At 43.5% G+C, this 23,108-nt stretch overlaps 2 protein-coding genes across 2 annotated transcripts in view; both read right to left on the bottom strand.

Moving 5' to 3' along the window:
- Positions 1 to 1,220, bottom strand: part of LOC128071766 (uncharacterized) — a 213,562-nt gene extending 212,342 nt beyond the window's left edge. Inside the window, exon 1 of the mRNA XM_052664791.1 lies at positions 607 to 1,220. Coding sequence (XP_052520751.1) covers positions 607 to 696 — 90 coding nt within the window. The 5' untranslated portion in view covers positions 697 to 1,220. The remainder of the gene's footprint in view (positions 1 to 606) is intronic.
- A 380-nt stretch (positions 1,221 to 1,600) lies between these two features.
- The window catches only part of LOC128092111 (uncharacterized), a 726,933-nt gene continuing 705,425 nt past the window's right edge, over positions 1,601 to 23,108 (bottom strand). Inside the window, exon 2 of the mRNA XM_052705646.1 lies at positions 1,601 to 2,113. Coding sequence (XP_052561606.1) covers positions 2,087 to 2,113 — 27 coding nt within the window. The 3' untranslated portion in view covers positions 1,601 to 2,086. The remainder of the gene's footprint in view (positions 2,114 to 23,108) is intronic.

Below are 23,108 nucleotides of genomic sequence, written 5' to 3' on the forward strand. Positions count from 1 at the left end.
AGCCTTGGGTTTAAAAAGAACCCCCTTACACTAAAGTGGTACAGTGTGAGGGACATAAAATCTGTATACACAAACAGAAGTACAATAGGGACTCTCAGAATCTTTCAGTGTTTCTCAGTCTAGCTACTCCAGAACAAATATTGAAATTTCTAACACCGTCAAATTGAGGGTTCAAGAAAGCAGCAACTGAATCTTCTGTGTTATATGCAGCATCAGCTTTGAAAGCTGTTTGCCTCTAGATCTCTAAGCTCTGTATTTACTGTCAGACTACACAACAGTCCATAGAGTAAGGGATATAGTCATACAAGACCAGTACGTGCTTCACGCTTACTACATTTGTTCATTACTGTCAATGGCTGGTTCAGCCCAGTTCCGTGACTAGCAGGGTGGAGGGATTTTGCAAAATCTGCGCTTTTGGAAAAAGGGAACAAGGGATCCCAAAATAATTAAAAACAGCGGCAATGATCTGAGGAGAAACTAACTAACTTACTAAATACATAATATCGGAATGCAAGATAACACATTATAATACTATATAATCAGAATTGAAGCTAATAAATCAAATATAATGAGAGAAAGAATGTAGGAAAGGTGGATAGGCCTCACCATAACGCTGAGGTGAGATGCGCAGTCCAGTTGAGCAGCAGGGAGACGGGAGGAGAGCTGATGAAGAAGAGCGGACGAGAAAGAGCGCATCAGGTGACCTTGCCAGGAGTTGTATCTCCTCTCTGTGACCGCAAAGTCCCCTGGGGAATGCAGTTCTTCTTCTCTTCTGGGCAGGTACCCAGAACTTGAGCATTAACAGTTAAACTCCCAGTGCCCCACATGATGCTATTATGTGGGATACCGAAAACCAAAAGGTCACAAAACCATGACATTCCACCCCTTATTCTACATCACTACATCATGCTTAATATATACAAGCAAACAATAATTCCAAACATTAAACACACGCACACACAAACCTATCTATGTACATGGAATTACTGACTGCACTCCCCCAACATCAAATTCCCTTGTGGTACACATTGAACATCCCCGTTTTTCTGCATCACCCACCAAGTGGACCCAGGTCCCTGGGCAAAAACAGTTCCATGAAGAGGTTTGCCCTTCCCAAAAGCGGGAAGGACCCAAACCGCTTTTCCCAACATGTTCTTTACATGTACTACAGGGACCTTATCTCCCTTGACAGTATGTAGGGAGCTAGCAGGACCACCACAATTGATCCTCTAGTATTGACCAACTAGGTGGCTTCTGCCAAATGGTTCTCCCAATGCTTAAATGTTCCGCCACCCAGTGCTTTCAACAAAGTTTTTAACAATCCATTGCAGAGTTCAATTTTACTAGAAGTTGGTTCATGATAGGGGATATGATAAATCCACTCAATGCCATGATCTTTGGCCCAAGTATTTACAAGAGAATTTTTGAAATGAGTCCCAATATCTGATTCAATTCTTTCTGGAGTGCCACGTCGCCACAGGATTTGTTTCTTGAGACATGATATGGTGTTTTGGGGTACTGCATATGTTTCAAGCCACACAGTGGTTGCCTCCACCATAGTAAGCACATAACACTTCGTGGCAAGGTGATATAATCAACCTGCCATGCTTCCCCATATTTATACTTTTGCCATCACCCTTCCCCCCAGAGAGTTTTCATCCTCTTGGCTTGTTTAATTGTGGCGCATATGTCACAGTCATGAATAACCTGTGCAATAGCATCCATAGTTAAGTCCACCCCTCGGTCTCTAGCCCATTTGTATGTTGCATCTCTTCCTTGATAACCGGAAGTCTCATGGGCCCACGGAGCTAGAAATAATTCACTCTTGTATTGCCAGTCCAAGTCTATTTAAGCCATCTTAATTTTGGCAGCTCGATCTACCTGATGGTTATTTTGCTGCTTTTCAGTAGCCCGACTCATGGGCAAATGAGCATCTACATGGCGCACCTTTACAACCATATTCTCTATTCGGGCAGCAATGTCTTTCCACAGTTCAGGAGCCCAAATAGGTTTACCCATTCTTTGCCAGTTATTTTGCTCCCACTGCTGTAACCACCCCCAAAAGGCGTTTGTTATCATCCATGAGTCAGTGTAGAGATAGAGCATTGGCCACCTCTCCCATTCAGCAACATTTAAGGCCAGCTGGACAGCCTTTACCTCTGTAAATTGGCTTGATTCTCCTTTCCCTTCACTGGTCTCTGCAACTTGTCGTGTGGGGTCCATACAGCAGCTTTCCATCTGCAATGCTTCCCCACAATATGACACGATCCATCTGTGAACAGGGCATATTTCTTTTAATTCTCTGGTAGTTCACTGTATGGTGGGGCCCCTTTAGCACGCAATACTTCTTCTGCTGGTGATGTTCCAAACTTTCTACCTTCAGGCCAGTCCAAGATCACCTCTAGGATTACTGGACGGTTGAGGTTCCTCATCCACGCACGCTGCGTAATCAATGCAACCCACTTACTCCAAGTGGCATCAGTTGCATGATGAGTGGAGGGAATCTTTCCCTTGAACATCCAGTTCAGCACTGGCAGTCAAGGTGCCAGAAGGAGCTGACATCTGACCAGCTACTTCAGAAGCAGCCCAAACTCCCTCATGAGCGGCTAAGATCTCCTTCTCAGTTGGAGTGTAGCACTCTTTCCGACCCTCTGTACGCCCGACTTCAAAATCCCAGGGGTTGGCCTCTGGTCTCACATGAGGCTCTTTGCCACACACTCCAAGTGGGACCTTTCTCTCCAGCAGCAGTGTAGACAATGTTCTTCACATCCTGTTCCATCCGTACTGGCCCCAGGGCCACAGCACAAGCTATCTCTTGTTTAATCTGTTCAAAAGCCTGCTGCTGCTCAGGACCCCACACAAAATCATTCTTCTTCCGTGTCACATGATAAAGGGGGCTTACAATGAGGCTGTAGTTTGGAACATGCATTCGCCAAAAGCTCACTGCACCCAGAAACGATTGTGTCTCTTTCTTATTAGCGGGTGGAGACATGGCAGTGATTTTGTCCATCACATCTGTCGTGATGTGACAACAGCCATCTTGCCACTTTATACCTAGGAATTGAATTTTCTGGGCAGGTCCCTTCACTTTTCTTTGCTTAATAGCGAAACCAGCACGGAGAAGGATCTGGATTATTTGCTCTCCTTTCTCAAAAAATTCCTTTGATGTGTTGCCCCACACAATGATGTCATCAATGTACTGTAAGTGCTCTGGAGCACCTCCCTGTTCCAGTGTGGCTTGGATCAACCCATGACAAATGGTTGGACTATGTTTCTACCCCTGGGGCAAACGATTCCAGGTATACTGAATGCCCCTGCAGGTGAAAGCAAACTGTGGCCTAGATTCTTTGGCCAAAGGAATGGAGAAAAAGGCATTAGCGATGTCAGTGGTGGCATACCACTTAGCTGCTTTTGACTCCAGTTCATAATGGAGTTCTAACAAGTCCGGCACAGCAGCACTCAGTGGGAGTGTGACTTCATTCAGGCCACGGTAGTCCGTCAGCCTCCATTCTCCACTGGCTTTACGCACTGGCCATATGGGGCTGTTAAAAGGCGAGTGAGTCTTGCTGATCACTCTCTGATTCTCAAGTTGACGAATCAACTTATGAATGGGGAGCAAGGAATCCCTGTTGGTGCGGTACTGCCATCTGTGCATCATTTCTGTAGCAATCGGTACCTGTTGCTTCTTCACTCGTAGCAACCCCACAACAGACGGATCTTCTGATAGGCCAGGCAGAACAGACAACTGCTTAACACCTTCTGTGTCTACAGCAGCTATTCCAAAGGTCCATCAATACCCTTAGGGATCCTTAAAATATCCCCTTCTGAGGTAATCAATACCAAGTATACATGGAGCCCCTGGGCCAGTCACAATAGGGTGCTTTTGCCAGTCTTTACCAGTGAGGCTGATTTCAGCCTCCAACATAGTCAGCTCTTGGGAACCCCCAGTCACCCCATGATTATAAATTGATTCTGTCCTTTGGTGACTTGAGGGCATTAGAGTGCACTGTGCACCAGTGCCCACCAGGGCCTTATATTTCTGTGGTTCTGATGTTCCAGGCAGTCCAATATACTCTCTCTATTATCCCTTTCCCCCCCGGCTGGGGGCAGGGCCCCTCTATTTGTTACCTCCATTGTTTGTAGCAACTGGAGCAGTCACCTTTTTGGAGAAGTTCACCTTGGTGGTTGATTTGTCTTGTAATTCTTTTACCCGTGCTTGAAGTGCAGGAGTAGCTTGTTTATGCCACTTCTTCATATCTTCTCCATGGTCACGCAGGTAATGCCAGAAGGCAAAATGTGACATAGTCTTATTGTTGTCACTTGCTTGAGCAGGAAGACATCTTCTTTTGATAGCTGAGACATAGGATGACACCCGCTGGGAGGAAACCAAGTTGATCAGCCCCTCCAGTAGGCTGTTTTGGGAATTCTGGTCCCCGTTGGTTGTATCTGGTACCACTGTGGATCCATCAGCATTAGGCACGTTTTGACAGTTTTCCTATTATATCTTCTTGTTTGCTCTCCATTCTGTTCAGCTTTTCAGCTACCTTTACAATGGCTGAAACACAATCTTGTAGAGGGCTTAAATGTAACTCAAAGTCTTGAAGTTTATTAATCAGTTCACTTATAAGGGGTCTTCTTTCCCCTTTGCCATACATTGCTGCAAATGTACTGGCGTACCTTTCTGGTGCAGTCTTTGTGAATGTATGCCACATATTTGGTGTACACCTGACTCTCTCAGGATCATGCTCTTATCAGTCCATTTCTTTTTTTCAGGCATCAGATCGTCTTTGAAGGGGCATCTTTCTTTTACAGCTAACAGCATCCGCTTCCAGAGGGTAAAGGCCTGATTCTGGCATGTACCAATGCCTCTGTCAATGGCTGAGTCCCTAGCAATGCCACCCAGTTGGCAAGTTTCTCTACTATCCAGCCACACACTGTTGATCTGATTGTCCCAGCATTGAAGTGAACAAGTAACAATAGGCTCATCTGGGCAACGTGAGAAGTCTTTTCTCAGACTTCGAATTTCATTCATTTTCAGAGATCGATCAACAAAGGTAACAATATCTTGCTCACCTCTTTCAGGACTCTTTCAGGACTTCTTGTTGCCCTCATAGACGTTAGTGACCGTGGTCTTACTGAGGGCCCCTCCCCTGGACTCAGGGGTATTTCTCCTGGACCTCTGAACCACTTCTCTGGACCTCTTTCCTCCTCTTTCTTCTGTTCTGAGTTGAGATTCGTTTTGTTTTCCATAACTCTTACAGGGGCAATTGACATTAATTGTGGTGCCTTCTGTGGTTGATCAGGTCGGTCAGTTCCGATGCTCTCACCCTCTAGCTCAGCTTGGAGTTTGTTTTGTTCGATTATGAGAGTATTTAGTTCAGAGTGGAGGGTGTCTCACTCAATTTGGAGGGTGTCCCATTCAGATTGGAGGGTGTCGAGTTTGGATTGGAGGGATTCTCGCTCAGCTCCTAAGACATCTCGTTGAGATTGGAGATTCCTTCTCTCAGCTCAGAGACTTTCCCCTTCGGCTTGGAGACTTTCTCTTTGGATTTGGAGACTCTTGTTTCTTGACTAAGAGACTCTCCTGGAAACTCTCCTTTTCAGCCTGGAGACTCTCTGCTTGGGATTGCAGGGAGTCTCTCTTGATTTGGAGGGCGTCTCTCTCGGACTTGAGGATATCCCTCTCAGATTGGAGGTCTTTTCTCTTGACCAGGAAACTCTCTTGCTCATTTTGTACTGCCTCCCTGAGACTCTCCCTTTCAGCTCTCACACATTCTCTCTCAATTTCACGAACTCTCTCTCTTTTTGGGATACAATTGAAAAAGGCCTGATAAGCATTAGCCAGGCCCCAAATCATTTGTGCCTCCTCAGATCTGCCTGAGCCGCAACATCCCTGTCTCAAATATCTGTTAGGCTCCAAGAGTCTTTCAGGTGTTCAGGAGTAAAGTTCCATGACACCGAAGATGTCTGTCTGTCTAAAGTCTCTCCCAAGCCTCTCCACACTCCCTGCCACTCAGTATTCTCTGGTTCTGGAGAAGGCTTCTTCAAAATACGATAAATACAGATGCTGAGTGAAATAATTAAAATGATGAACAGTACATTCAGGGAGATTAACAATGTGATCAGATGAGCATTCAAAAAAGGCATAAAGGATTCAAAGGAGAAACTAGGAGCCTGCTTAAAAATCACAAGTTCTGTAAAATTAGCAGCTCCCTCTGCAAACAGGTGTAAAAGAGAAAGCGGAATCACTTTTTTTCTCCTTACGGAAGCAAGATAGCAGTGCTCAAAGTTTACAAATATCCCAGAATATTGGCAGTCTGCCTGGACTTCAAGGTCAAGTTTTCAGTGAGCACCTGTGGAAACAGATAAACTTTCCCAACAAAGCCCTCCAAGAGCAGAGAGAGATTTGTTCTAAAAAGCAGCTTTTGCCCTCATTCTCCACCAAGAATGTCAACGGTTTATGGGCTGGTTGGGCCCTGTTCCGTGACTAGCAGGGCGGAGGGATTTTGCAAAATCTGTGTTTCTGGAAAAAGGGAACAAGGGACCCCAAAATAATTAAAAACAGTGGCAATGATCTGAGGAGAAACTAACTAACTTACTAAATATATAATATCGGAATGCAAGATAACACATTATAATACTATATAATCAGAATTAAAGCTAATAAATATAATGAGAGAAGGAATGTAGGAAAGGAGGATAGGCCTCACCATAATGCTGAGGTGAGATACGCAGTCCAGCTGAGCAACAGAGAGACAGGAGGAGAGCCGATGAAGAAGTGCGGACGAGAAAGAGCGCATCAGGTGACCTTGCCAGGAGTTGTATCTTCTCTTTGTGACCGCAAAGTCCTCTGGGGAATGTAGTTCTTCTCTTCTGAACATGTACCCAGAACTTGAGCATTAACAGTTAAACTCCCAATGCCCCACATGATGTTATGATGTGGAATACCGAAAACCAAAAATCACAAAACCATGAAATCTTCTGTGCTACATGTAGCATTAGTTTTGAAAGCTATTTACCTCTAGATTTCTTAGCTCTGTATTTACTGGCAAACTATACAACAGTCCATAGAGTAAGGGATATGGTCATACAAGCCCAGTATGTGCTTCACGCTTATTACATTTGTTCATTACACATTTCCAATCTGAACACAATAGCATAGAGAACAGTTATGGGGTGTAAGTAATTTTTTGTGGATTTTTCCCATTCCACATAGCCCAAAACACTCTGAACCAGCTCCAGGAAAACAGGAGCCTGCCAAAAGATTAGTTCAAGCAGGTGGTTCCAATTCATAGGACCTTTACCTTCACTATGCTTCAGAGGTTCTTGGAACGAAAAAAAAACCCTCACATGCCTACACTGGCAAGTGTAGGATATAAAAGGCAGATGTTATTCCCACCTCCACCCATTGGAATCTTTTTGCCAGATTAGCTAGTATAAGAACTATTAGTTAGCTTCTCAACCAGCCACGTGGGAAGGCAGTTATAATAACGCAGCTATAAGCCATGTGCTGCCACTTATCTTTGTGCTTCTTACTGGGAAAGAAAAAAAAAGGAAAGAAATGAGTCAGAAGAATGGCAATTTCTTACCTGCTAATTTGTTTCTCCATATGCCCTAATATGCAAGTCCAAACACTAGCTGAAACTCCTCCTGACAGCAGATGGACACAGGGAAAATACAAAGCCCTTGGGATGTCAGATTCAAAATGCAGAGTGAGGATCTGTTTGGCAAAGCTCAGACCCAAAATTCCTAGAACAATGAAGGGGAAAAATATATTTCAGAACGTACAGCACAAAATTTTCAGGAAAATAAATTCTTCAGACAAAGGAGAGATACTATGATTTTACAGGCAATTGCTAATGAAAAAAAAAATAATAAAAAAAAAAAACTGAACTAGTCATTCATGGAAGCACTGCACAATTGACATTTACCTTCTGTCCTCTGCCTCTCTGTAAGCACTCTGATTGCAAGGCTGGTCTGTGTCCCTCCTGCTGTTGTTTTTACCTCCAGCTTTGTCTTGACATAGGGTTAATAACATATGATTTTGTTATTCCTTGATAATTTCTTACTCGGATGCACATGACACATGGCCAGCCTACTCAAGCAGGACCAGTAACCAAACAGCAGACCACCTTGTGATGTGATTAAAGCTTATCACAAAATCATGTGACAATGAAAGATGACTAGACATCTACGAAAGGACTGAACCTGATCATAGCGATGCCATCTCTCACTTATTTCAAAGTCATAAGCATGTGCTGGAAGACCAAAATCTAGGACAACATTTCTAACAAAAACAGATTGATGGGCATTAGATACAATGTGATTTTGCAACATCATGCATACATGCAACATCTCCATGCCTTTGCCTTCCAAACCTATGCTAAGCAGCTTCTTCATAGGAATAAGACATCCTTCAACAAAGATGTCAAGAAGCGAGCACTGAGTGAGAAGCCACTGAAAGCCAAGTGGTAAGAAATACTGGCATCTTAGACCTATCCCTTTGAAGAACTTAGATTAGTTAAGGCTATAGAAAAGCTTTTCTATCTTTTGAAGGGATATTTTCCTGATTCTTATTTGAAGAAATGTATCAAAACTCACATTCTTTGCTGTTGCTGCTAAAATGCAATTGGATGTTTTTCACACAGAGGGTGGTGGCACACTGGAACAGGTTCCCCAAGGATATTGTGAATGACCCATCTTGACAAGTGGATTGAGTGCACCCTTACCAAGTTTGCAGACAACACCAAGCCAGGAGGGAGTTTTGATCTGCCTGTGTGTGTGCACATGTGTGTGCATGCATGTATAAGTGCTTGGCATCAAAGCACCACTGCTTCCTTTTCAGTTGTATTTCAGAGGAAAGCATTCATAAGCTATGCTCTGGAAATATCTAATAGATTGAGTCCCTTGAGGCTTTGTAGATGGAACACAGCCTGTGTTCCCAACTCTCCCCTACATTAGAAAACAGGAAGGCATTAAGCTGCTTAATTTAGTTGTAAGTGTCTCAAGAACTTCACCATCTGAGAGGAAAATATCTAATCAAACTAGGCAGCAGACAAACAGGTGGCTTTTGGATCACTGTCCCAGGCTCAGGCAAGATAATTGCACCTAAGTCCCACTTGTAGATGCTTGAAGCCTTTTACTGGCTTCAGCCCTGTGAAGGTATCTATAGCAGCTGTGACTGATGTGAAAAGGTGAAAAGTCTGGAAGATGTTCAAGTGTCTGACTTAAACATTTCACCAGGAAAAGCACATTCTCTCATGGCACGAGAGCATAAGGTTGAGTTGCTTCTCTGAGTCCTAAAATTTAAAGAGTCTCAAAAGCCTGACAAGATTCTCATAAAATATTGAAAAGTATAAAAAGATGACCTGACTTTCTGTCACATAAAAGTCATCTGAAGGCAGAAGAAGTCTTTTTAATTTTCAGAGGAAAAAAAGATGGAAGAATAAGAGAAATTCTAAAACTAACAATGTTTCTCTAAGGGAACAGAAATAAAGAAAGGTCATAAAGAAATGAGGCGGTGGGGAATCTCTGCAAGTCTTTGCAATATTCATTGGGTACATGTATGGGAGAAGGTGGGTCTTCTCCCATGCTCGTACTCAATCAATTTTAAGTTTGATTGGATCAAGATGTCTTAATGCGTATCAGAGATGCCTTAAGAGATGTCTTCAGTGTGTATCAGATTTTCTTTCTCTGTGCTGCTTTCTTAGAAATGTCATTTTTTTGTTAGTTTTCCTGAATTTATTCCCAATGTCTGTATATCCGTTTTTACTGTTATTCTCCCATATATCAAATTGGTTTTCCTTTACACTGTTCTATTTTTTCTTTATAATTCTCTAAAGATTCTGTGATTCTATTTCCAGTCCCCTGAATGAAACCACTCATTTAATGCTTTTAGCCCTCTACCTTGATCCTATGATCAACCTTTAACTTCAGAGAACAGTAAGATTTCTGCCACTCGCACTTTCAGTTTCTTAAATGGCACTCACATTATCTTCCCCACATTTTTTTTTCCCATTTGCACTCTATAGCAGTAAAGATTCTGGAAAAGAGAGGTCTTAGACAGCTCTGAGTTTCTAGAAAAGGTTGAGGCTGTATATCTTTTTTTTTTTTTTTTTTTTTCTGGGAAGAAAGAAATGAAACTTCAGAAGAGTATTTTTCTCAGAAAATGTTTGAAGAATTACATCTGTGGAAGTAATTCACAAGAAAAGACCTTCAGACAAGCTGAATGCATAGACTGGCTGTCACTCCAATAGAAGTGGGCCTCCCTCAGGTCCAAGGCCATAACTGACAGTGCTGCATGGCAGTCTTAAAGAGTGTTGGTCACCAGTGTTGAGGCAAGTAAATTAAGCCTGTAGGGATTAACTTCAAGTATGCCTGCAGGACACAACACCTGAATCAAAGAACTTAAGCACAGATGAGAGCAAGGTGCCTTGTCAGTGTAGAAGCTGGAGACTTAGCTGAGAAAATGGAAGGATCTACTTCAGAATGCAAACTCATTTGAGTGTACTAGGTTAGATGTAGTTGCCTAAATGTGGCTTTTTGAGCCATTGGAGTTGCCCTGACTAATCCTGCCTGACCTTCAATGGCCTATCAGGTCATGAATCCCTGAGAAACCCTACATCATGCTGCATCTGAATGCCTGCTTTCAGTGTATTCAAGTGCAAGGTTCAAATGGCTCCTGTGGAGGAACCTGAATCCATTGTCTGTAATGGAAAGTTAAGATACCTCAGTCACATTTTTATAGCTAAATCTCTGTGCTTGAAGCCAAAGCTGAACTTCACTCTAGGGGACTGCCTTTGAAATGCAGTGTACAGAAAAAAAAGAACTACTCCCCTTTTAGAGTGGAAACATTAAAGACACTCTCAAATACCTTGGGAATCATAGAATATAGATAATTCATTTCTGTACTTATTTCTCAGAGTTCAAATCCCATTTTGAAATGCTGGGAATGTCTCCAGCAAGGCTCTGACATTCTTTCTCCCTTCTGTTTCTGCCTTCCTTATGATCCCATCGGTGTCATGGCTGGACCTTCTCTGAGTTCCTCTCAGCTTCTCCTAACACTGTTCCCCCCTCCATATCACACCCCCACGCATTTCTATTACCCACTACTGTAATATCCCCTTTTTCCAGAGTATCACAGAAAACAACTTCAGGCATGACACAAAGTGCTTTTTGTAAGTACTGTTCTCACAACAGAACACCATCCAAGTAACATCATGAGCACTGACTGAATCCTTACTGGTATTTTTTCCAAATGTACCTAAGATTTTAGGTGGATATTCCAAGCTACACTTCAGATAATGTTGCTGACTAGGAAAGAAGTAAAAACAAATGCATTTATTCAAAATTCAGAGATCATTTTGTCTCACATGTGACTTACCAAAGCAGTATGCCTTCCTGACACTGGCTTCATCTCCTCATGTTGGTTCATCTACGGCAGTTGTTTAAGCCATTGGAGGGAATACAGTGAAAGACTGAAATGACAGAGCAGAATCAAAAGTTTTTTAAATCCCCAGTGCTCTTCTTCAATCCTCTCATTTGGTCATCTTTCATTCACTTTGCAAAACAGTTACTTACCGAATAGAATAGGGACAAACTGCAAGGCACAACCAGCAAGACAGCTGGGGGTAGTTGATCTTTTTTTTTTAAAATACAAATGGTCCCTAAAATAATTTTCTTCAGAAATCAGGCAGTGGGAATTAGCTGATATCACCCTCAGTAAAACTCTGGATCATGTATTTCAATAAATAGCAATATCTTCATATAATTAGTATTCCGAGATCATTAAGTATTATGTAATGTAAATTACATGATAGAGTAAGCCATGAGATACTATAAAAGCACACAGAAAAGCAATGCCACTCTTCTAGTGCCAGGACTCACTTTATGACTGCATATGCGTAACATGCTTCTTTCTAAGGATTCAGAACTCACTCTTGAACTAAACTGTTGTTCGTATGACAGCAAAATTCCAAAAGACATTAATTTATGCTACTTAGGTCTAGTCTTATTTTTGCTGACCTTTAACTTGTTAAAATGTACAGCTACTATCTCATGTCCAGTTCTGTGTTACACAGTTTACTAAACCAGAAACTTACCCCACACATAATCTCATGGGAATCACAGAATCATAAAATGGCCTGGGTTGAAAAGGACAACAGTGATCATAGAGTTTCAACTCCTCTGCTATGTGCAGGGTCACCAATCACTAGATCAGGCTGCCCAGACCCACATCCAGCCTAGTCTTGAATGCTTCCAGGGATGGGGCATCCACAACCTCCTTGGGCAACCTGTTCCAGTGCATCACCACCCTATGACTGAAAAGCCTTCTACTACCTAACCTAAACCTCCCGTCTCAGTTTAAAACCATTCCCCATTGTCCTATCACTATCCACCCTCATAGACAGTGAAATTGTAAAATTGTGAATACACAGTTCAGTTCAGAAAGCAGCTATTTTTTTGTTCCCTTCCACTTTATTTTCAGATTATTGTGATTAACCTTACATAGAAAGAAAATGCAGTAAATATCAAAGCAACCACATAAAGCCAGCAATTTGCATTTGTGAATACATTTTGTGCAGGGTAGGATGATCTTTCAAGGTCTCTTCCAATCCCTGACATGCTATGATTCAGTCGAGGCCTCAGTACAAATACTCCACTCCAGGATGCCTGGAGGGAGAGCACGGCAGCTCTGAGCAGATGTCCAGCACCACTGATGAGAAGGACTCAGCCTGGGCCGACCGCACCAAGCACAGGTGCCTGCTGTTTCCAAGAGGAAGTCATGTCCCTCGCAATGCAAGTGCATCTGCCAGCAGAGCATTTGCCGGGGGAGCAGCACGCAGGTGACGCAAACATCATCAGAGCTGTTATTTCTGTGTCAGCCCTCCCACTGCGTTAATTCAGCACAGGAAAGGGGAAGCAATGCTTTCCTAGCGTTCACATAGCAGGGCTACGGAAGCAGAAACGCAGCTGTGTGCCCACGGCCTGGGGGGAAAGCCTTTTGCTGGGAGACGTTGAGGATGGCTCGGAAAGCAGCGCGCAGGTGCTGGGACCGCCGCCATCTCCTCTGCCTGCCCTGCTGAAAACGGGGAACCGCCGCGGGCCGAGCCGTTACTCCCGGCTCTCATCGCAGCGGGCAAACGGCAGCGGAGCCGGGCGTCGCGGGGCCGAGCAGCGCTAAGCGACGGGGCAGGACGGGGCAGGGCAGACCAGCCGCCGCCCGGCAGGCCGGCCGCCGCCCCGCAGGCCGCCGGCCCCGCCGTTGCCATGGCAACCCGCGGGCAGCCGAGCGGCCCAACGGCTGCCTGGGGTCGGCGGGCAGGCCAGCGGGAGGAGGCGGGGCCGGCAGAGCGAGGCGGGGGGGGGGGGGGGGCTCGTTGATATGCGCGGCGCCTCAGCGCGGCGCCGGGGTGGACAAAGGCGGGTTTTATCCGGCGGCGGGGCCGCGTACACAAGTCGGCCTTGTGCTGGGCTGCAGATGTGCGGCGGGGGCGGGCGGTTCCCCGCTTTCCCGCCCTTCCGTCCTCCCGTTGTGGGGAGAGGCCGTGGGTGAGGCCGGCCCGGCGGCGGGGCCCGGCTGGGAAGGCTGCCCGGGGAAATGAGGCGCGGCCCGGCCGGCAGGTGTGCCTGGCGGCTGGGAGGTGTGCCGTGGGATGATTTAACTAATAAATAAATAAGGAGTACTAACAGTACTTAATTTAGAAACAAGATGAGGTTGTGTGATGCTGTTGGTTTTTTTTTTCTTTTTCCTCTAGTGGCCAGAAGCCAAGCTCTTCCAGTGAATACCTCTGGCAGAATGGAAAAAGCTGCCCTGATTAATTAATGTTAGTCCTGTCCCCGACAAGAGAAGGAGGAAATATTCCCGTTCTTTTAGATGTGGAAAAGCCACGGTAGACATGTTGAGCCCAGCCCTCCTGCCTGCCTCCCTCCTCCCTTCTGTGCACCACATACACAGGCAGCACACGGACACAAAGGAAAAGGGGAGAGCAGGGAAAACATTTCTGAGCAATTAAATACCTGAGCAATTGGATACGGTGCTGTAGGGCACCCTGGGTATAGCTTTCCTCCCAGGAATTTCAGGGGCAGAGGTAACCTTTGCGGTAACCCCTCTCTGCACCACGCCTCATTTAGTACACTGACCCACCCAGCAATGAAACGTGTTTGTCCAGAGCACGCACAGAGCAGAGCTGGTAGCATTTGTAATGCAGTGGGATCTAGGATTCATAAAGCCGTGTGCTTGTGCATAAAGACATTGAAATCTCACTACGTATCTCTAGATATCTAATTCTGTCTAAATGCACGGAAGCAAAAGATATAAATCAGACAGTAGGTCAACCTCCTTTTCAGCTGCGTGCTTTCCTGTTCCTATACTGTTTCAAAAATCATGGTTTATTGTATTTCTGTACAAGACACAAATCTATGCTACATTGGTATAAACATCAGCATTCATACTTGCAGACTTGCAGGTACGAAAAATATGTTTGTACTAATTGTGGTCATAAAATAGGAGTCATAGAATGGCCTGGGTTGAAAAGGACCTCAAAGATATTCTAGTTTCAACCCCCTGCTATGGGTAGGGCCACCAATCACTAGACCAGGCTGCCTAGACCCACATCCAGCCTGGCCTTGAATGCCTCCAGGGATGGTACATCCACAACATCTTTGGGCAACCTGTTCCAGTGCGTCACCACCCTCTGAGTGAAAAACTTCCTCCTAATATCTAATCTAATTGTTGAAGATGTTACAAAGAATAATATATGATCATTTAGATTTTTCAGGGCATTGCTTTCTTTTCAGGTTCTAAAGTCTGAGTTCTGTCTTAACTACAAAACATTCAGTTTTCTTGATGGCTTTGCTTTGTTGCATGTTTGCTCTGTGACTGAGAGCCTTGTATTTTTGAAAGGATTATTTTTCACTTATGGGAAAAGTCTGCTGCAAGTTTTAAGATGGTGTTACACTTCTTTTCTTGGCCTTCATTCCAGTTACACCTTTTTTTTATGTGCATAGAGCCTGTGGTAATTTATTACTTAAGTTAGTTATAGCTTTTCGATGAAGCTAGAGGGGCATATAGAAAATCTCTTAGCAATGTATTAGCATGGAAATGCAGTTCCAAGCAGTAGAAACACAATGATCTCGAGCAATACTTGGCAAAGGAAATCACTGTGTTTAAACCTGACCATGGCTTAATTTCACAGTCCCTGCTTAAGTGTTAAAAATTTTCAAACTGAAGTACTCAATAGGCTACCAAGTCTGAAAATGAAGTCAGAATACGTAAGGGAGGATGCACTGCTTGCAGCACAACACTTTTATTTAACACTCAATTATGAAGCTGTGCACAGAGAGTCTTCTGAGATTGTTGCTATTAGAAACTGAGCCCAAGTCACTGGGGTTGTGGTCAGGCTGCCATTGCCACTCTGCCTCTGTTCCCTGCTTTTCTGCTTGCTGACTGACCTCACCATGCCTGGCTGAGCTGGCCAGGGGTGCTCCATGTTCTACATGGCAGGGCCAAAACATCTCAGGTGCGAGGGCTGGTGCTGTCCTCGGGGACAAGGGCGTTTTGGTTTGCTGAAATCCTGTCAGCTGTCACTTAACATCACCGAGCATCATGTAACAAATAAAAAAGCTACATGACAGTGGGAATGTCTCCTTTGCTACTGATTTAGGCTGAAATTTTCCATTTACTTCTTGCTGTTGTGAAAAGAGAGCTCTCTTGACCTATTTTGACAGCCAGCCAGAGAGGTGACTAAATCAACAAGAAGCTGACGATTTTTGTTTCCAAACTCACCCACCAGAATTTTAATACCATGCTTTGTTTGAACTGAAAGGCTGTCATTTCAGTGCTCTTATTTACCGTTGACCACAGCATTATGTATTTCACATAGTATTTTGGAGACATACTATTAGCCTTTTATCATTATCATATTCACTGTACAAAATTATTGCATATGTAAGCCTGAAAAAAAAATCTGGTGTATTTTCATTATATTACACAGTAGCACAGCGCTTAACAATCTTTAGTGCAAAGATTATCATAGGTTTGCTTGTTTTCTTCCTATGGATCCCAGGCAGAGCCTAATCCTTCACTACCCAAGACTTTTGAGTTTATGCAGTTGATTTCTTCAAGACCAGGAGCAAATATTCAGGCCTCTTAATTCTACATGTCACGGAGCATGTACCAAGAGTCATGCAGGATAAGTGGGATCTAATCCTGAATTAATTCTCCTGGTGGTAACTGGTCCTCAGGATGACTTCACAAGCACCGCTTCCAAAGGTGCCGAGTGCTGCACAGCAGCAGTTCTGCAGACCAGCCAAGGAATCATAGCTCTAAGCAGCAAGGTATAGGGAAATGCTTTGCAGAAACAGTCCACTAGCAGGAGTTTACCACCTTTAGTCTGGATTGTCAGTAGGTCAGATTGGATCATTGCTGGCACACTGCGGTGCTGCCTCAGTTTTCTTTCCCATCAGTTCAGCCACGCAGGATTCCATTCAGTAGCATTTTTGCTGTTATGAGAAGAGAAATTTGAGCTGGGCTGTCAATAGTGCTGGCTGCACGGGGATTTTTTTCCCCAATAGGTATAAGCATCAGTTAGGCACTGGAGCTCCACTCCCTGTCAATCATTTGACAATCTCCCTCTGCATGATGTTGTGTGGCCTCAGGGCTAGAGCAGAAGCTGGTCACTGCTTCAGTGTGATCCACATGGGAAAACTTCTGCTGAGGTTCCCTTGTCAGGGAAGGAGCTCTTTAAACCTTGCATTCATTACCCTTTTAAAGAACTGTACCACATTCAGTCTGAATGTGTAACTAAGACTTGCATTACAAGGACAGACATAAACTTTGCCTAGCCTTCTTTTTGAACAAAAGTGAACGTCTGGACTGCTACTAGGGGCAGCAGAATCTCTGCCTTCAGTACCTAAATAAACACAGTAGTTATGACCGATATGGATGTTAAGAAAAGTGTGAAAAATCTATTTTATTGTAAAGTTGAATCTGTTATTGAATGTGAGATGACAGTAATTATTTTTAACAATACTTCAAAACTGTTTTTTAAAGAAAATGTGGGAGTTCAAATATGTCTGACATTTGCAAGTCAGAAGCAGTACTGCTGACTGACAAAAACAGCAGTTTTAAAAAATAATCTTCAAATGCAGTATCTAAAAATGCTGAAATTATTGGAAATAAATCTAAGCATAAGGATAGAAAGTTAAAGAACTGAAAAGAAATTTAGTGGAGATATGGTGAGCATAGCTATTGATGTAACTTCTGGTGAGATAGAATATTATAAAGAGAATAGAGCAAGAAAAAGCTTGCTATTTCAGATATCCCCTTTTCAGTAGCAAGCTCAAAATCCATATATTGCCTTTTGCTATCATGGTTGGAGCAAGTATTTTTCAAATAACATCTTTCTGCTGCAAACAGTGTGTTTATAATAAATGCAGTACACACTTTTAACTGTCTTTGTTTGCAGTATGGTTTTAAACAAATAAAACTTTTCCAGTGTTTTGAAGTTTTGGCAGACTGCGAAGGCTTAAGGTGGTACATCTCCCATGTAGTATCTGCAGTAGTTGAGAAGCCAGAGCACAAGCAAAGCTCACTAAGTGTGTGTCTGTCGTCTTTGTAAGCTTTGTCCTTGGCTATTTAGTACAGCACTGACCAGTATGTCAGGAATATCTCAGGAATATTATGGAAATCAAAAATATTATCAGAGTTGTGGTTCACAACAATAGAAATGCTTGGAACCCAATCTGCTAAACCATGCACTATGTTTTCAAACAGATGGCAAGCATTCTTATCACTTCAGATTACCTTGCAAAATTTTTAAATGTAACCTTTTAAGGAAACTGAGAGGTAAGCTTCCAAGCTCTCAGAATGTCATGATTTGTTTAATTTATACAATAATCATTAACATACCTTGTTGTTTCAGGAGAATGCTTTATTCACCTACAAGAATATGACTGGTTGAGAGAATTTAAAATGTATGTTTCCCTGAAAGCTGAGGCCTGTCTTTAGGACTTCTTGGGAAACTTCATCTATTGGCAACTGGCTCCTTCCTTCTTTGCACGTAAAATCTGCCCTTCTCCTAGCATTAAATTCCCAGTTCTTCTTAACAAGTTTTTTTGGCTCCTCAAGGGGGGATCTTGAACAGTCTTCAAATTCATATTCAAACTACATTTGAAGAACCAGACAGCAAGAGATTTACTCCTCCCTCCAAAGAAGATGCAAAATTACTTTTTCAAGGATAGCTTGCTGAAGTACCTGCTTAGAAGTATAACCCTGAAAGGAAAGCGTTCTTCTCTTTTGTAGTGTGCATATTCTCCAAATAGTGTTTCTTACATAAAGCCTTCTTAAAAACTTTTCTGGAGCAGTTGATGTATATGTCACAGCAGAACTGGAAACTAGGAAGTACAGTGGCCATGCTTCAGCCTGTAAGCCAGGAAGGCTGGACATCTACAGAGGAGAGTTCCTTTGTTGTCTTTTTGTAGCAGTCATCAGGTACTCACCCAATATTCATGTCAGCTTTTTGGCTGGAGTGACTAAGTGCCCACTGCAGCCTTTTTGCCTCCCCAGCATGACTCAGCCTTCAGAAATCTAATTATGACAGCAAACAGAAACTTGACAGAAAAGTGATTAAGCTTGCGAAGGTTAATTTTAATGAAAAAAACTTATGGTACTGAGCAATCTTTTCTGATATATGAGACTCACATGTAGTGGGCAAGTGGTAAGAGGAAGAAAACTTTGAGTGTCTTTCAAACCAACAGATTTGATCAGGAGAAATCTTTGGCTCCAAGTTTGGGTTTTGTGTAAAGTAAATATCTTTCTGGCAAGGTAGGCTTTGTAAGTGAGGAAGTCATTTTCTGACACTTGCACTGATGTCATTTTCTAACACTAACGAGTTTGCATCTCCAACATGTGTGCAGTCCTCAAATACTCTTTTACAATATGCAAGAGTCAAATAAGAATATTGAAATGAGCAAAATTATTATGATTTTACTGGAATACCTGAGAATGTAATGTGGCCAACTTAATTATCTGTACCTGCATCAGTTAGCATACACTAACTGATGCTTTCTAAGTTTGAAGTAAAGAAGTGTGTAATTGCCTTATATTTATTAGAGATGTTCTGAAAGTGTTTGTAGAACATACTGGAAATTTATCCATGCTATCCAAAGTTGGAGAGGCAGTTCTTCTCTTTGTAGCAGTCAGGATCTCAGTGTGGTCTTTGCATTGTTCCACGGTGTTGGAGAGGCTGGCGTGATTTTGCTGAATTAGCATGGACAGGCTCCTCTGAAACCATTCGTGTCAAAACAATTTCTGAAACACCAAGACAAGAAATTAAACTGGGATTCGGCAGATTAAGGGACATACAATTACATAAACACTCACGACAGGAGAGAAAAATGTGATTTAATTAGTGTTTGTGATTTAAGTTGACTGCCAGACTGTGCTTGACAATCTATATTCATTCCTAATGTCAGGCTGACCTTAATGTGTTTTTATCATGAATTCTTGTTGACAACGTACACCACCTGCACAGTAAAATCCTGCTATTAACCACAATCACAAAGGGTGATTTTATAGTACATACAGTAGATGGAATGTCATTTGGTCATTTTTGTGGAAGAGCTCCATATTTTACAGCTGCTTGTAGTTACTGTCATATACTGGACTATGAAATCTTGCTGAAGCGCATTTCAAAATTAATACTACTGTGAATTCTAGTGCAGAATGCACTTGCTAGCTTTTGTGATAGTCAAACATGAAAATAATTTTGGTTATTTTAACAGATGCATCAGTGTACTTGAAAATGTATTTCCATTTCCATACATACCTTTCTTTGTTCAAAAGGACATACTGTCATGCACATATACTTTTGCCTTGTATTGGCTGGAGAAATTTTAAATTGTAGGAGCAATGTGGTCAGTCTTTGACTTCCAAAATATCTGAACAAACAGAAACTTAGGAAGTTGAAGTAGTGAGAACTGTGGGCAGTGCAGTGCCGTCACAAAGCTGTCCTATGTAACTAGGGAATATATCCATTATTGCTAGGAAAATGTTTTCCTTTTTCTGTCATTAGATTTTAAATCTCTCTGCAATTATCTGTGTATAGATTTCAATTCTTGCATTATTCTGTACAGTTTTTGATTATGTTGCTTTTGATACGTTGCTATGTATGTGTGATATCAAAACAACTGCGTCCTTGGGGGCTGTGGGTATCCCATAGGTCAGTACAAATTCCCCTTTCTCTGGATGTATTCACCTATCAAAGGATTTCTTCTTCCAGCAAGTCTCTCTATATCTGTTTCTTAAGTATTCTCAAATGCTTACTGTTCTATAGTGAGGATTTTCTCAGTGAAGTGCTCTGGCACCTGATACTGTGCTGGTAGCCAGCCATTTTTACAAGGGCTGAACAATATGAAGACAGACCATAGAATTATACAATCATGCAATCATAGAATGGCCTGGGTTGAAAAGGACCACAGTGATCATCTAGTTTCAACCCCCCTGCTATGTGCAGGGTTGCCAACCACCAGACCAGGCTGCCCAGAGCCACATCCAGCCTGGCCTTGAACATCTCCAGACGTGGGGGATCCTCATCCTCCTTGGGCAACCTGTTCCAGTGTATCACCACCCTCTGAGTGAAAAACTTCCTCCTAATATCTAACCTAAACCTCACCTGTCTTAGTTTAGAATCATTCCCCCTTGTTCTGTCATTATCCACCCTTGTAAACAGCTGTTCCCCCTCCTATATGTACTCTCCCTTTAAGTACTGGAAGGCCACAATGAGGTCTCCCCAGAGCCTTCTCTTCTCTAAGCTAAACAAGCCCAGTTCCCTCAGCCTTTCCTCATAGAAGTGCTGCAGCCCTCTGATCATCTTAGTGCCCTCCTCTGGACCCGCTCCAAGAGCTCCACATCATTCCTGTAGTGGGGGCCCTCACCTCCTTCTCCCTGCTGGCCACCTCTTTTCTAATGCCCAGAACACAGTTGGCCTTCCAAGCTGCGAGCGCACACTGCTGGCTGGTGTCCAGCTTCTCATCTACCAGGACCCACAGGTCCTTTTCTGCAGGGCTGCTCTCAAGGAGATTTATAAAATACCAGGGATTGCCCTGACCCAAGTGCAGCACCTTGCACTTGGCCGTATTGAACCTCATTAGGTTTTCATGGGCCCATCTCTCCAGCCTCCAGTCCAGGTCCCTCTGGATGGCTTCCCTTCCTTTCAATGTATATTGACTGCACCGCTCAGCTTGTTGTCACCCGCAAACTAGCTGAGGGTGCACTCAATTCCATTGTCTGCATCGTTAATGAAGATGTTGAAGAGCCCAAGACCAACCCCTGAGGGGCGCTGCTTGTGACCGGCCTCCACCCTGATGCAGAACCATTGATCACAACCCTGTGGCTGCACGCAGCCAGCCAGTTCCTCATCCATCGAACATTCCATCCTTCAAATCCACACCTCTTCTGTTTATAGAGAAGGATGTGCTGAGGGACCATGTCAGAGGCTTTGCAGAAGTCCAGGCAGATGACATGCATCGCCCTTCTGCCATCCACCACAGCCATCTTTCTATGAGAGATCAGTATCCCTCAGGGATCAGAATGCCACCAGACTGGTCAGGCCCTTGGTGAAGCCATGCTGGCCATCGCAGATCACCACTTCATCTTGTATATGCCTTGACATGGTAACCAGAGTAAGCAGGAGGATCTGCTCCATGATTTTCCCAGGCACAGAGTCAGGGCTTACCGGCCTGCGGTTCCCCAGGTCTTCCTTTCCCCCTTCCTTGAGAATGGCAGTAACATTTCCCTTTGTGCAGTCTCTGGGGATCTCACCCAACAGCCGTGATTTTTCAAATATGTTGGAGAGAGGAGGTATCGAACCAGGGACCTTTAGATCTTCAGTCTAACGCTCTCCCACCTGAGCTATTACAGCTCATGGCGCACCAGACCAATACTCGCAGACCTTTTCCGTCTCTGCAGTGATAATGATTGGAGGATGCACTTGCACAGGCAACTTTGTAGTAGGGATTCTGGAACAAGAAGAGAATATAAGCGGGCCCTTTTTTAGGCATCTGGAGAAAGCCTCACAGTCACAGGCTCAGATGCTCCTGCATCATCTTAATCACCACAGTATCTGCTGGAAGGCAAATATGGCTAGATACAAACAATCCAGATTTCTGAACTGTACTGAAGCTAATTTATTGATGCAGGTGGTCAGTGAAGAAACAAGGAAATGTACTGTTTTACCTGCTATTCAAAATCAAGGAAGAACTGATTGAAGATGTGAAGGCTAAGGGTGCTCTTGGCTGCAGCAGCTGAGACTATGGAAGATTGTGAGAGAAGTGAGCAAGATAAACAGCAGAGGTCCTTCTCTGGACTTCAGAAGAGCAAATTTAGGTCTGATCAGGGAGGCTTTCATGGGAAACTGTTCAGCAGGGCAAAAGGCCTCAAGATAGCTGGCTGATCTTCAAGGACAGCCTCCCCAGAACACAAGAACAGTGCACAATGTTCAGAGTTGAGCAAGCATGGCAGAAGGCCAATGTGGATGAACACGGAGCTCCTGCCTAAGCTCTAATACAGTAAGTACACAGAAGGTGGAAACAGGGACAGACTGCTTAGAAGGGATGAACAGACACTGTTCAAGCATATAGGAATATAGTCAGGAAAACCAAAGAGCAACTTGAGCTGAAATTAGCAAAGGAGGCAAAGAAGAACAAAAAGTTTCTTTAAGTATACCAGTAGTGAAAAGAAAGCTAAGAAGAATGCAGACTCAGTGCACTGGAGCAGGAAATCTTATGACAAAGGACATGGAAAAGGCTCAGCTACTGATCTTTGATCTCTCTGGTCCTTGAACCACTTAACTGCTGTGGGTGTGAAACAGTATCCGTGATAGGAGAAGATACAATTAGGGGATATTTAACCCACTTAGACATTCAAATGTGACTACATGGAATATACCTGACGTCTGGAGGGGCAAGTCTGCTCTCTGGCACCTTTGAAAGGTCATGACAGTTTCAAAGGTGGGATGACTAGAAAAGGGCAAATATTGTACCCATCTTCAAGAAGGGCAGGAAGGAGAATTTAGATAACTACAGACAGGTTGCCCTCATTTCAGCTT

Source organism: Tympanuchus pallidicinctus, unplaced genomic scaffold (assembly GCF_026119805.1).
Source record: "Tympanuchus pallidicinctus isolate F22 unplaced genomic scaffold, pur_lepc_1.0 scaffold6, whole genome shotgun sequence".
Taxonomy (NCBI): domain Eukaryota; kingdom Metazoa; phylum Chordata; class Aves; order Galliformes; family Phasianidae; genus Tympanuchus; species Tympanuchus pallidicinctus.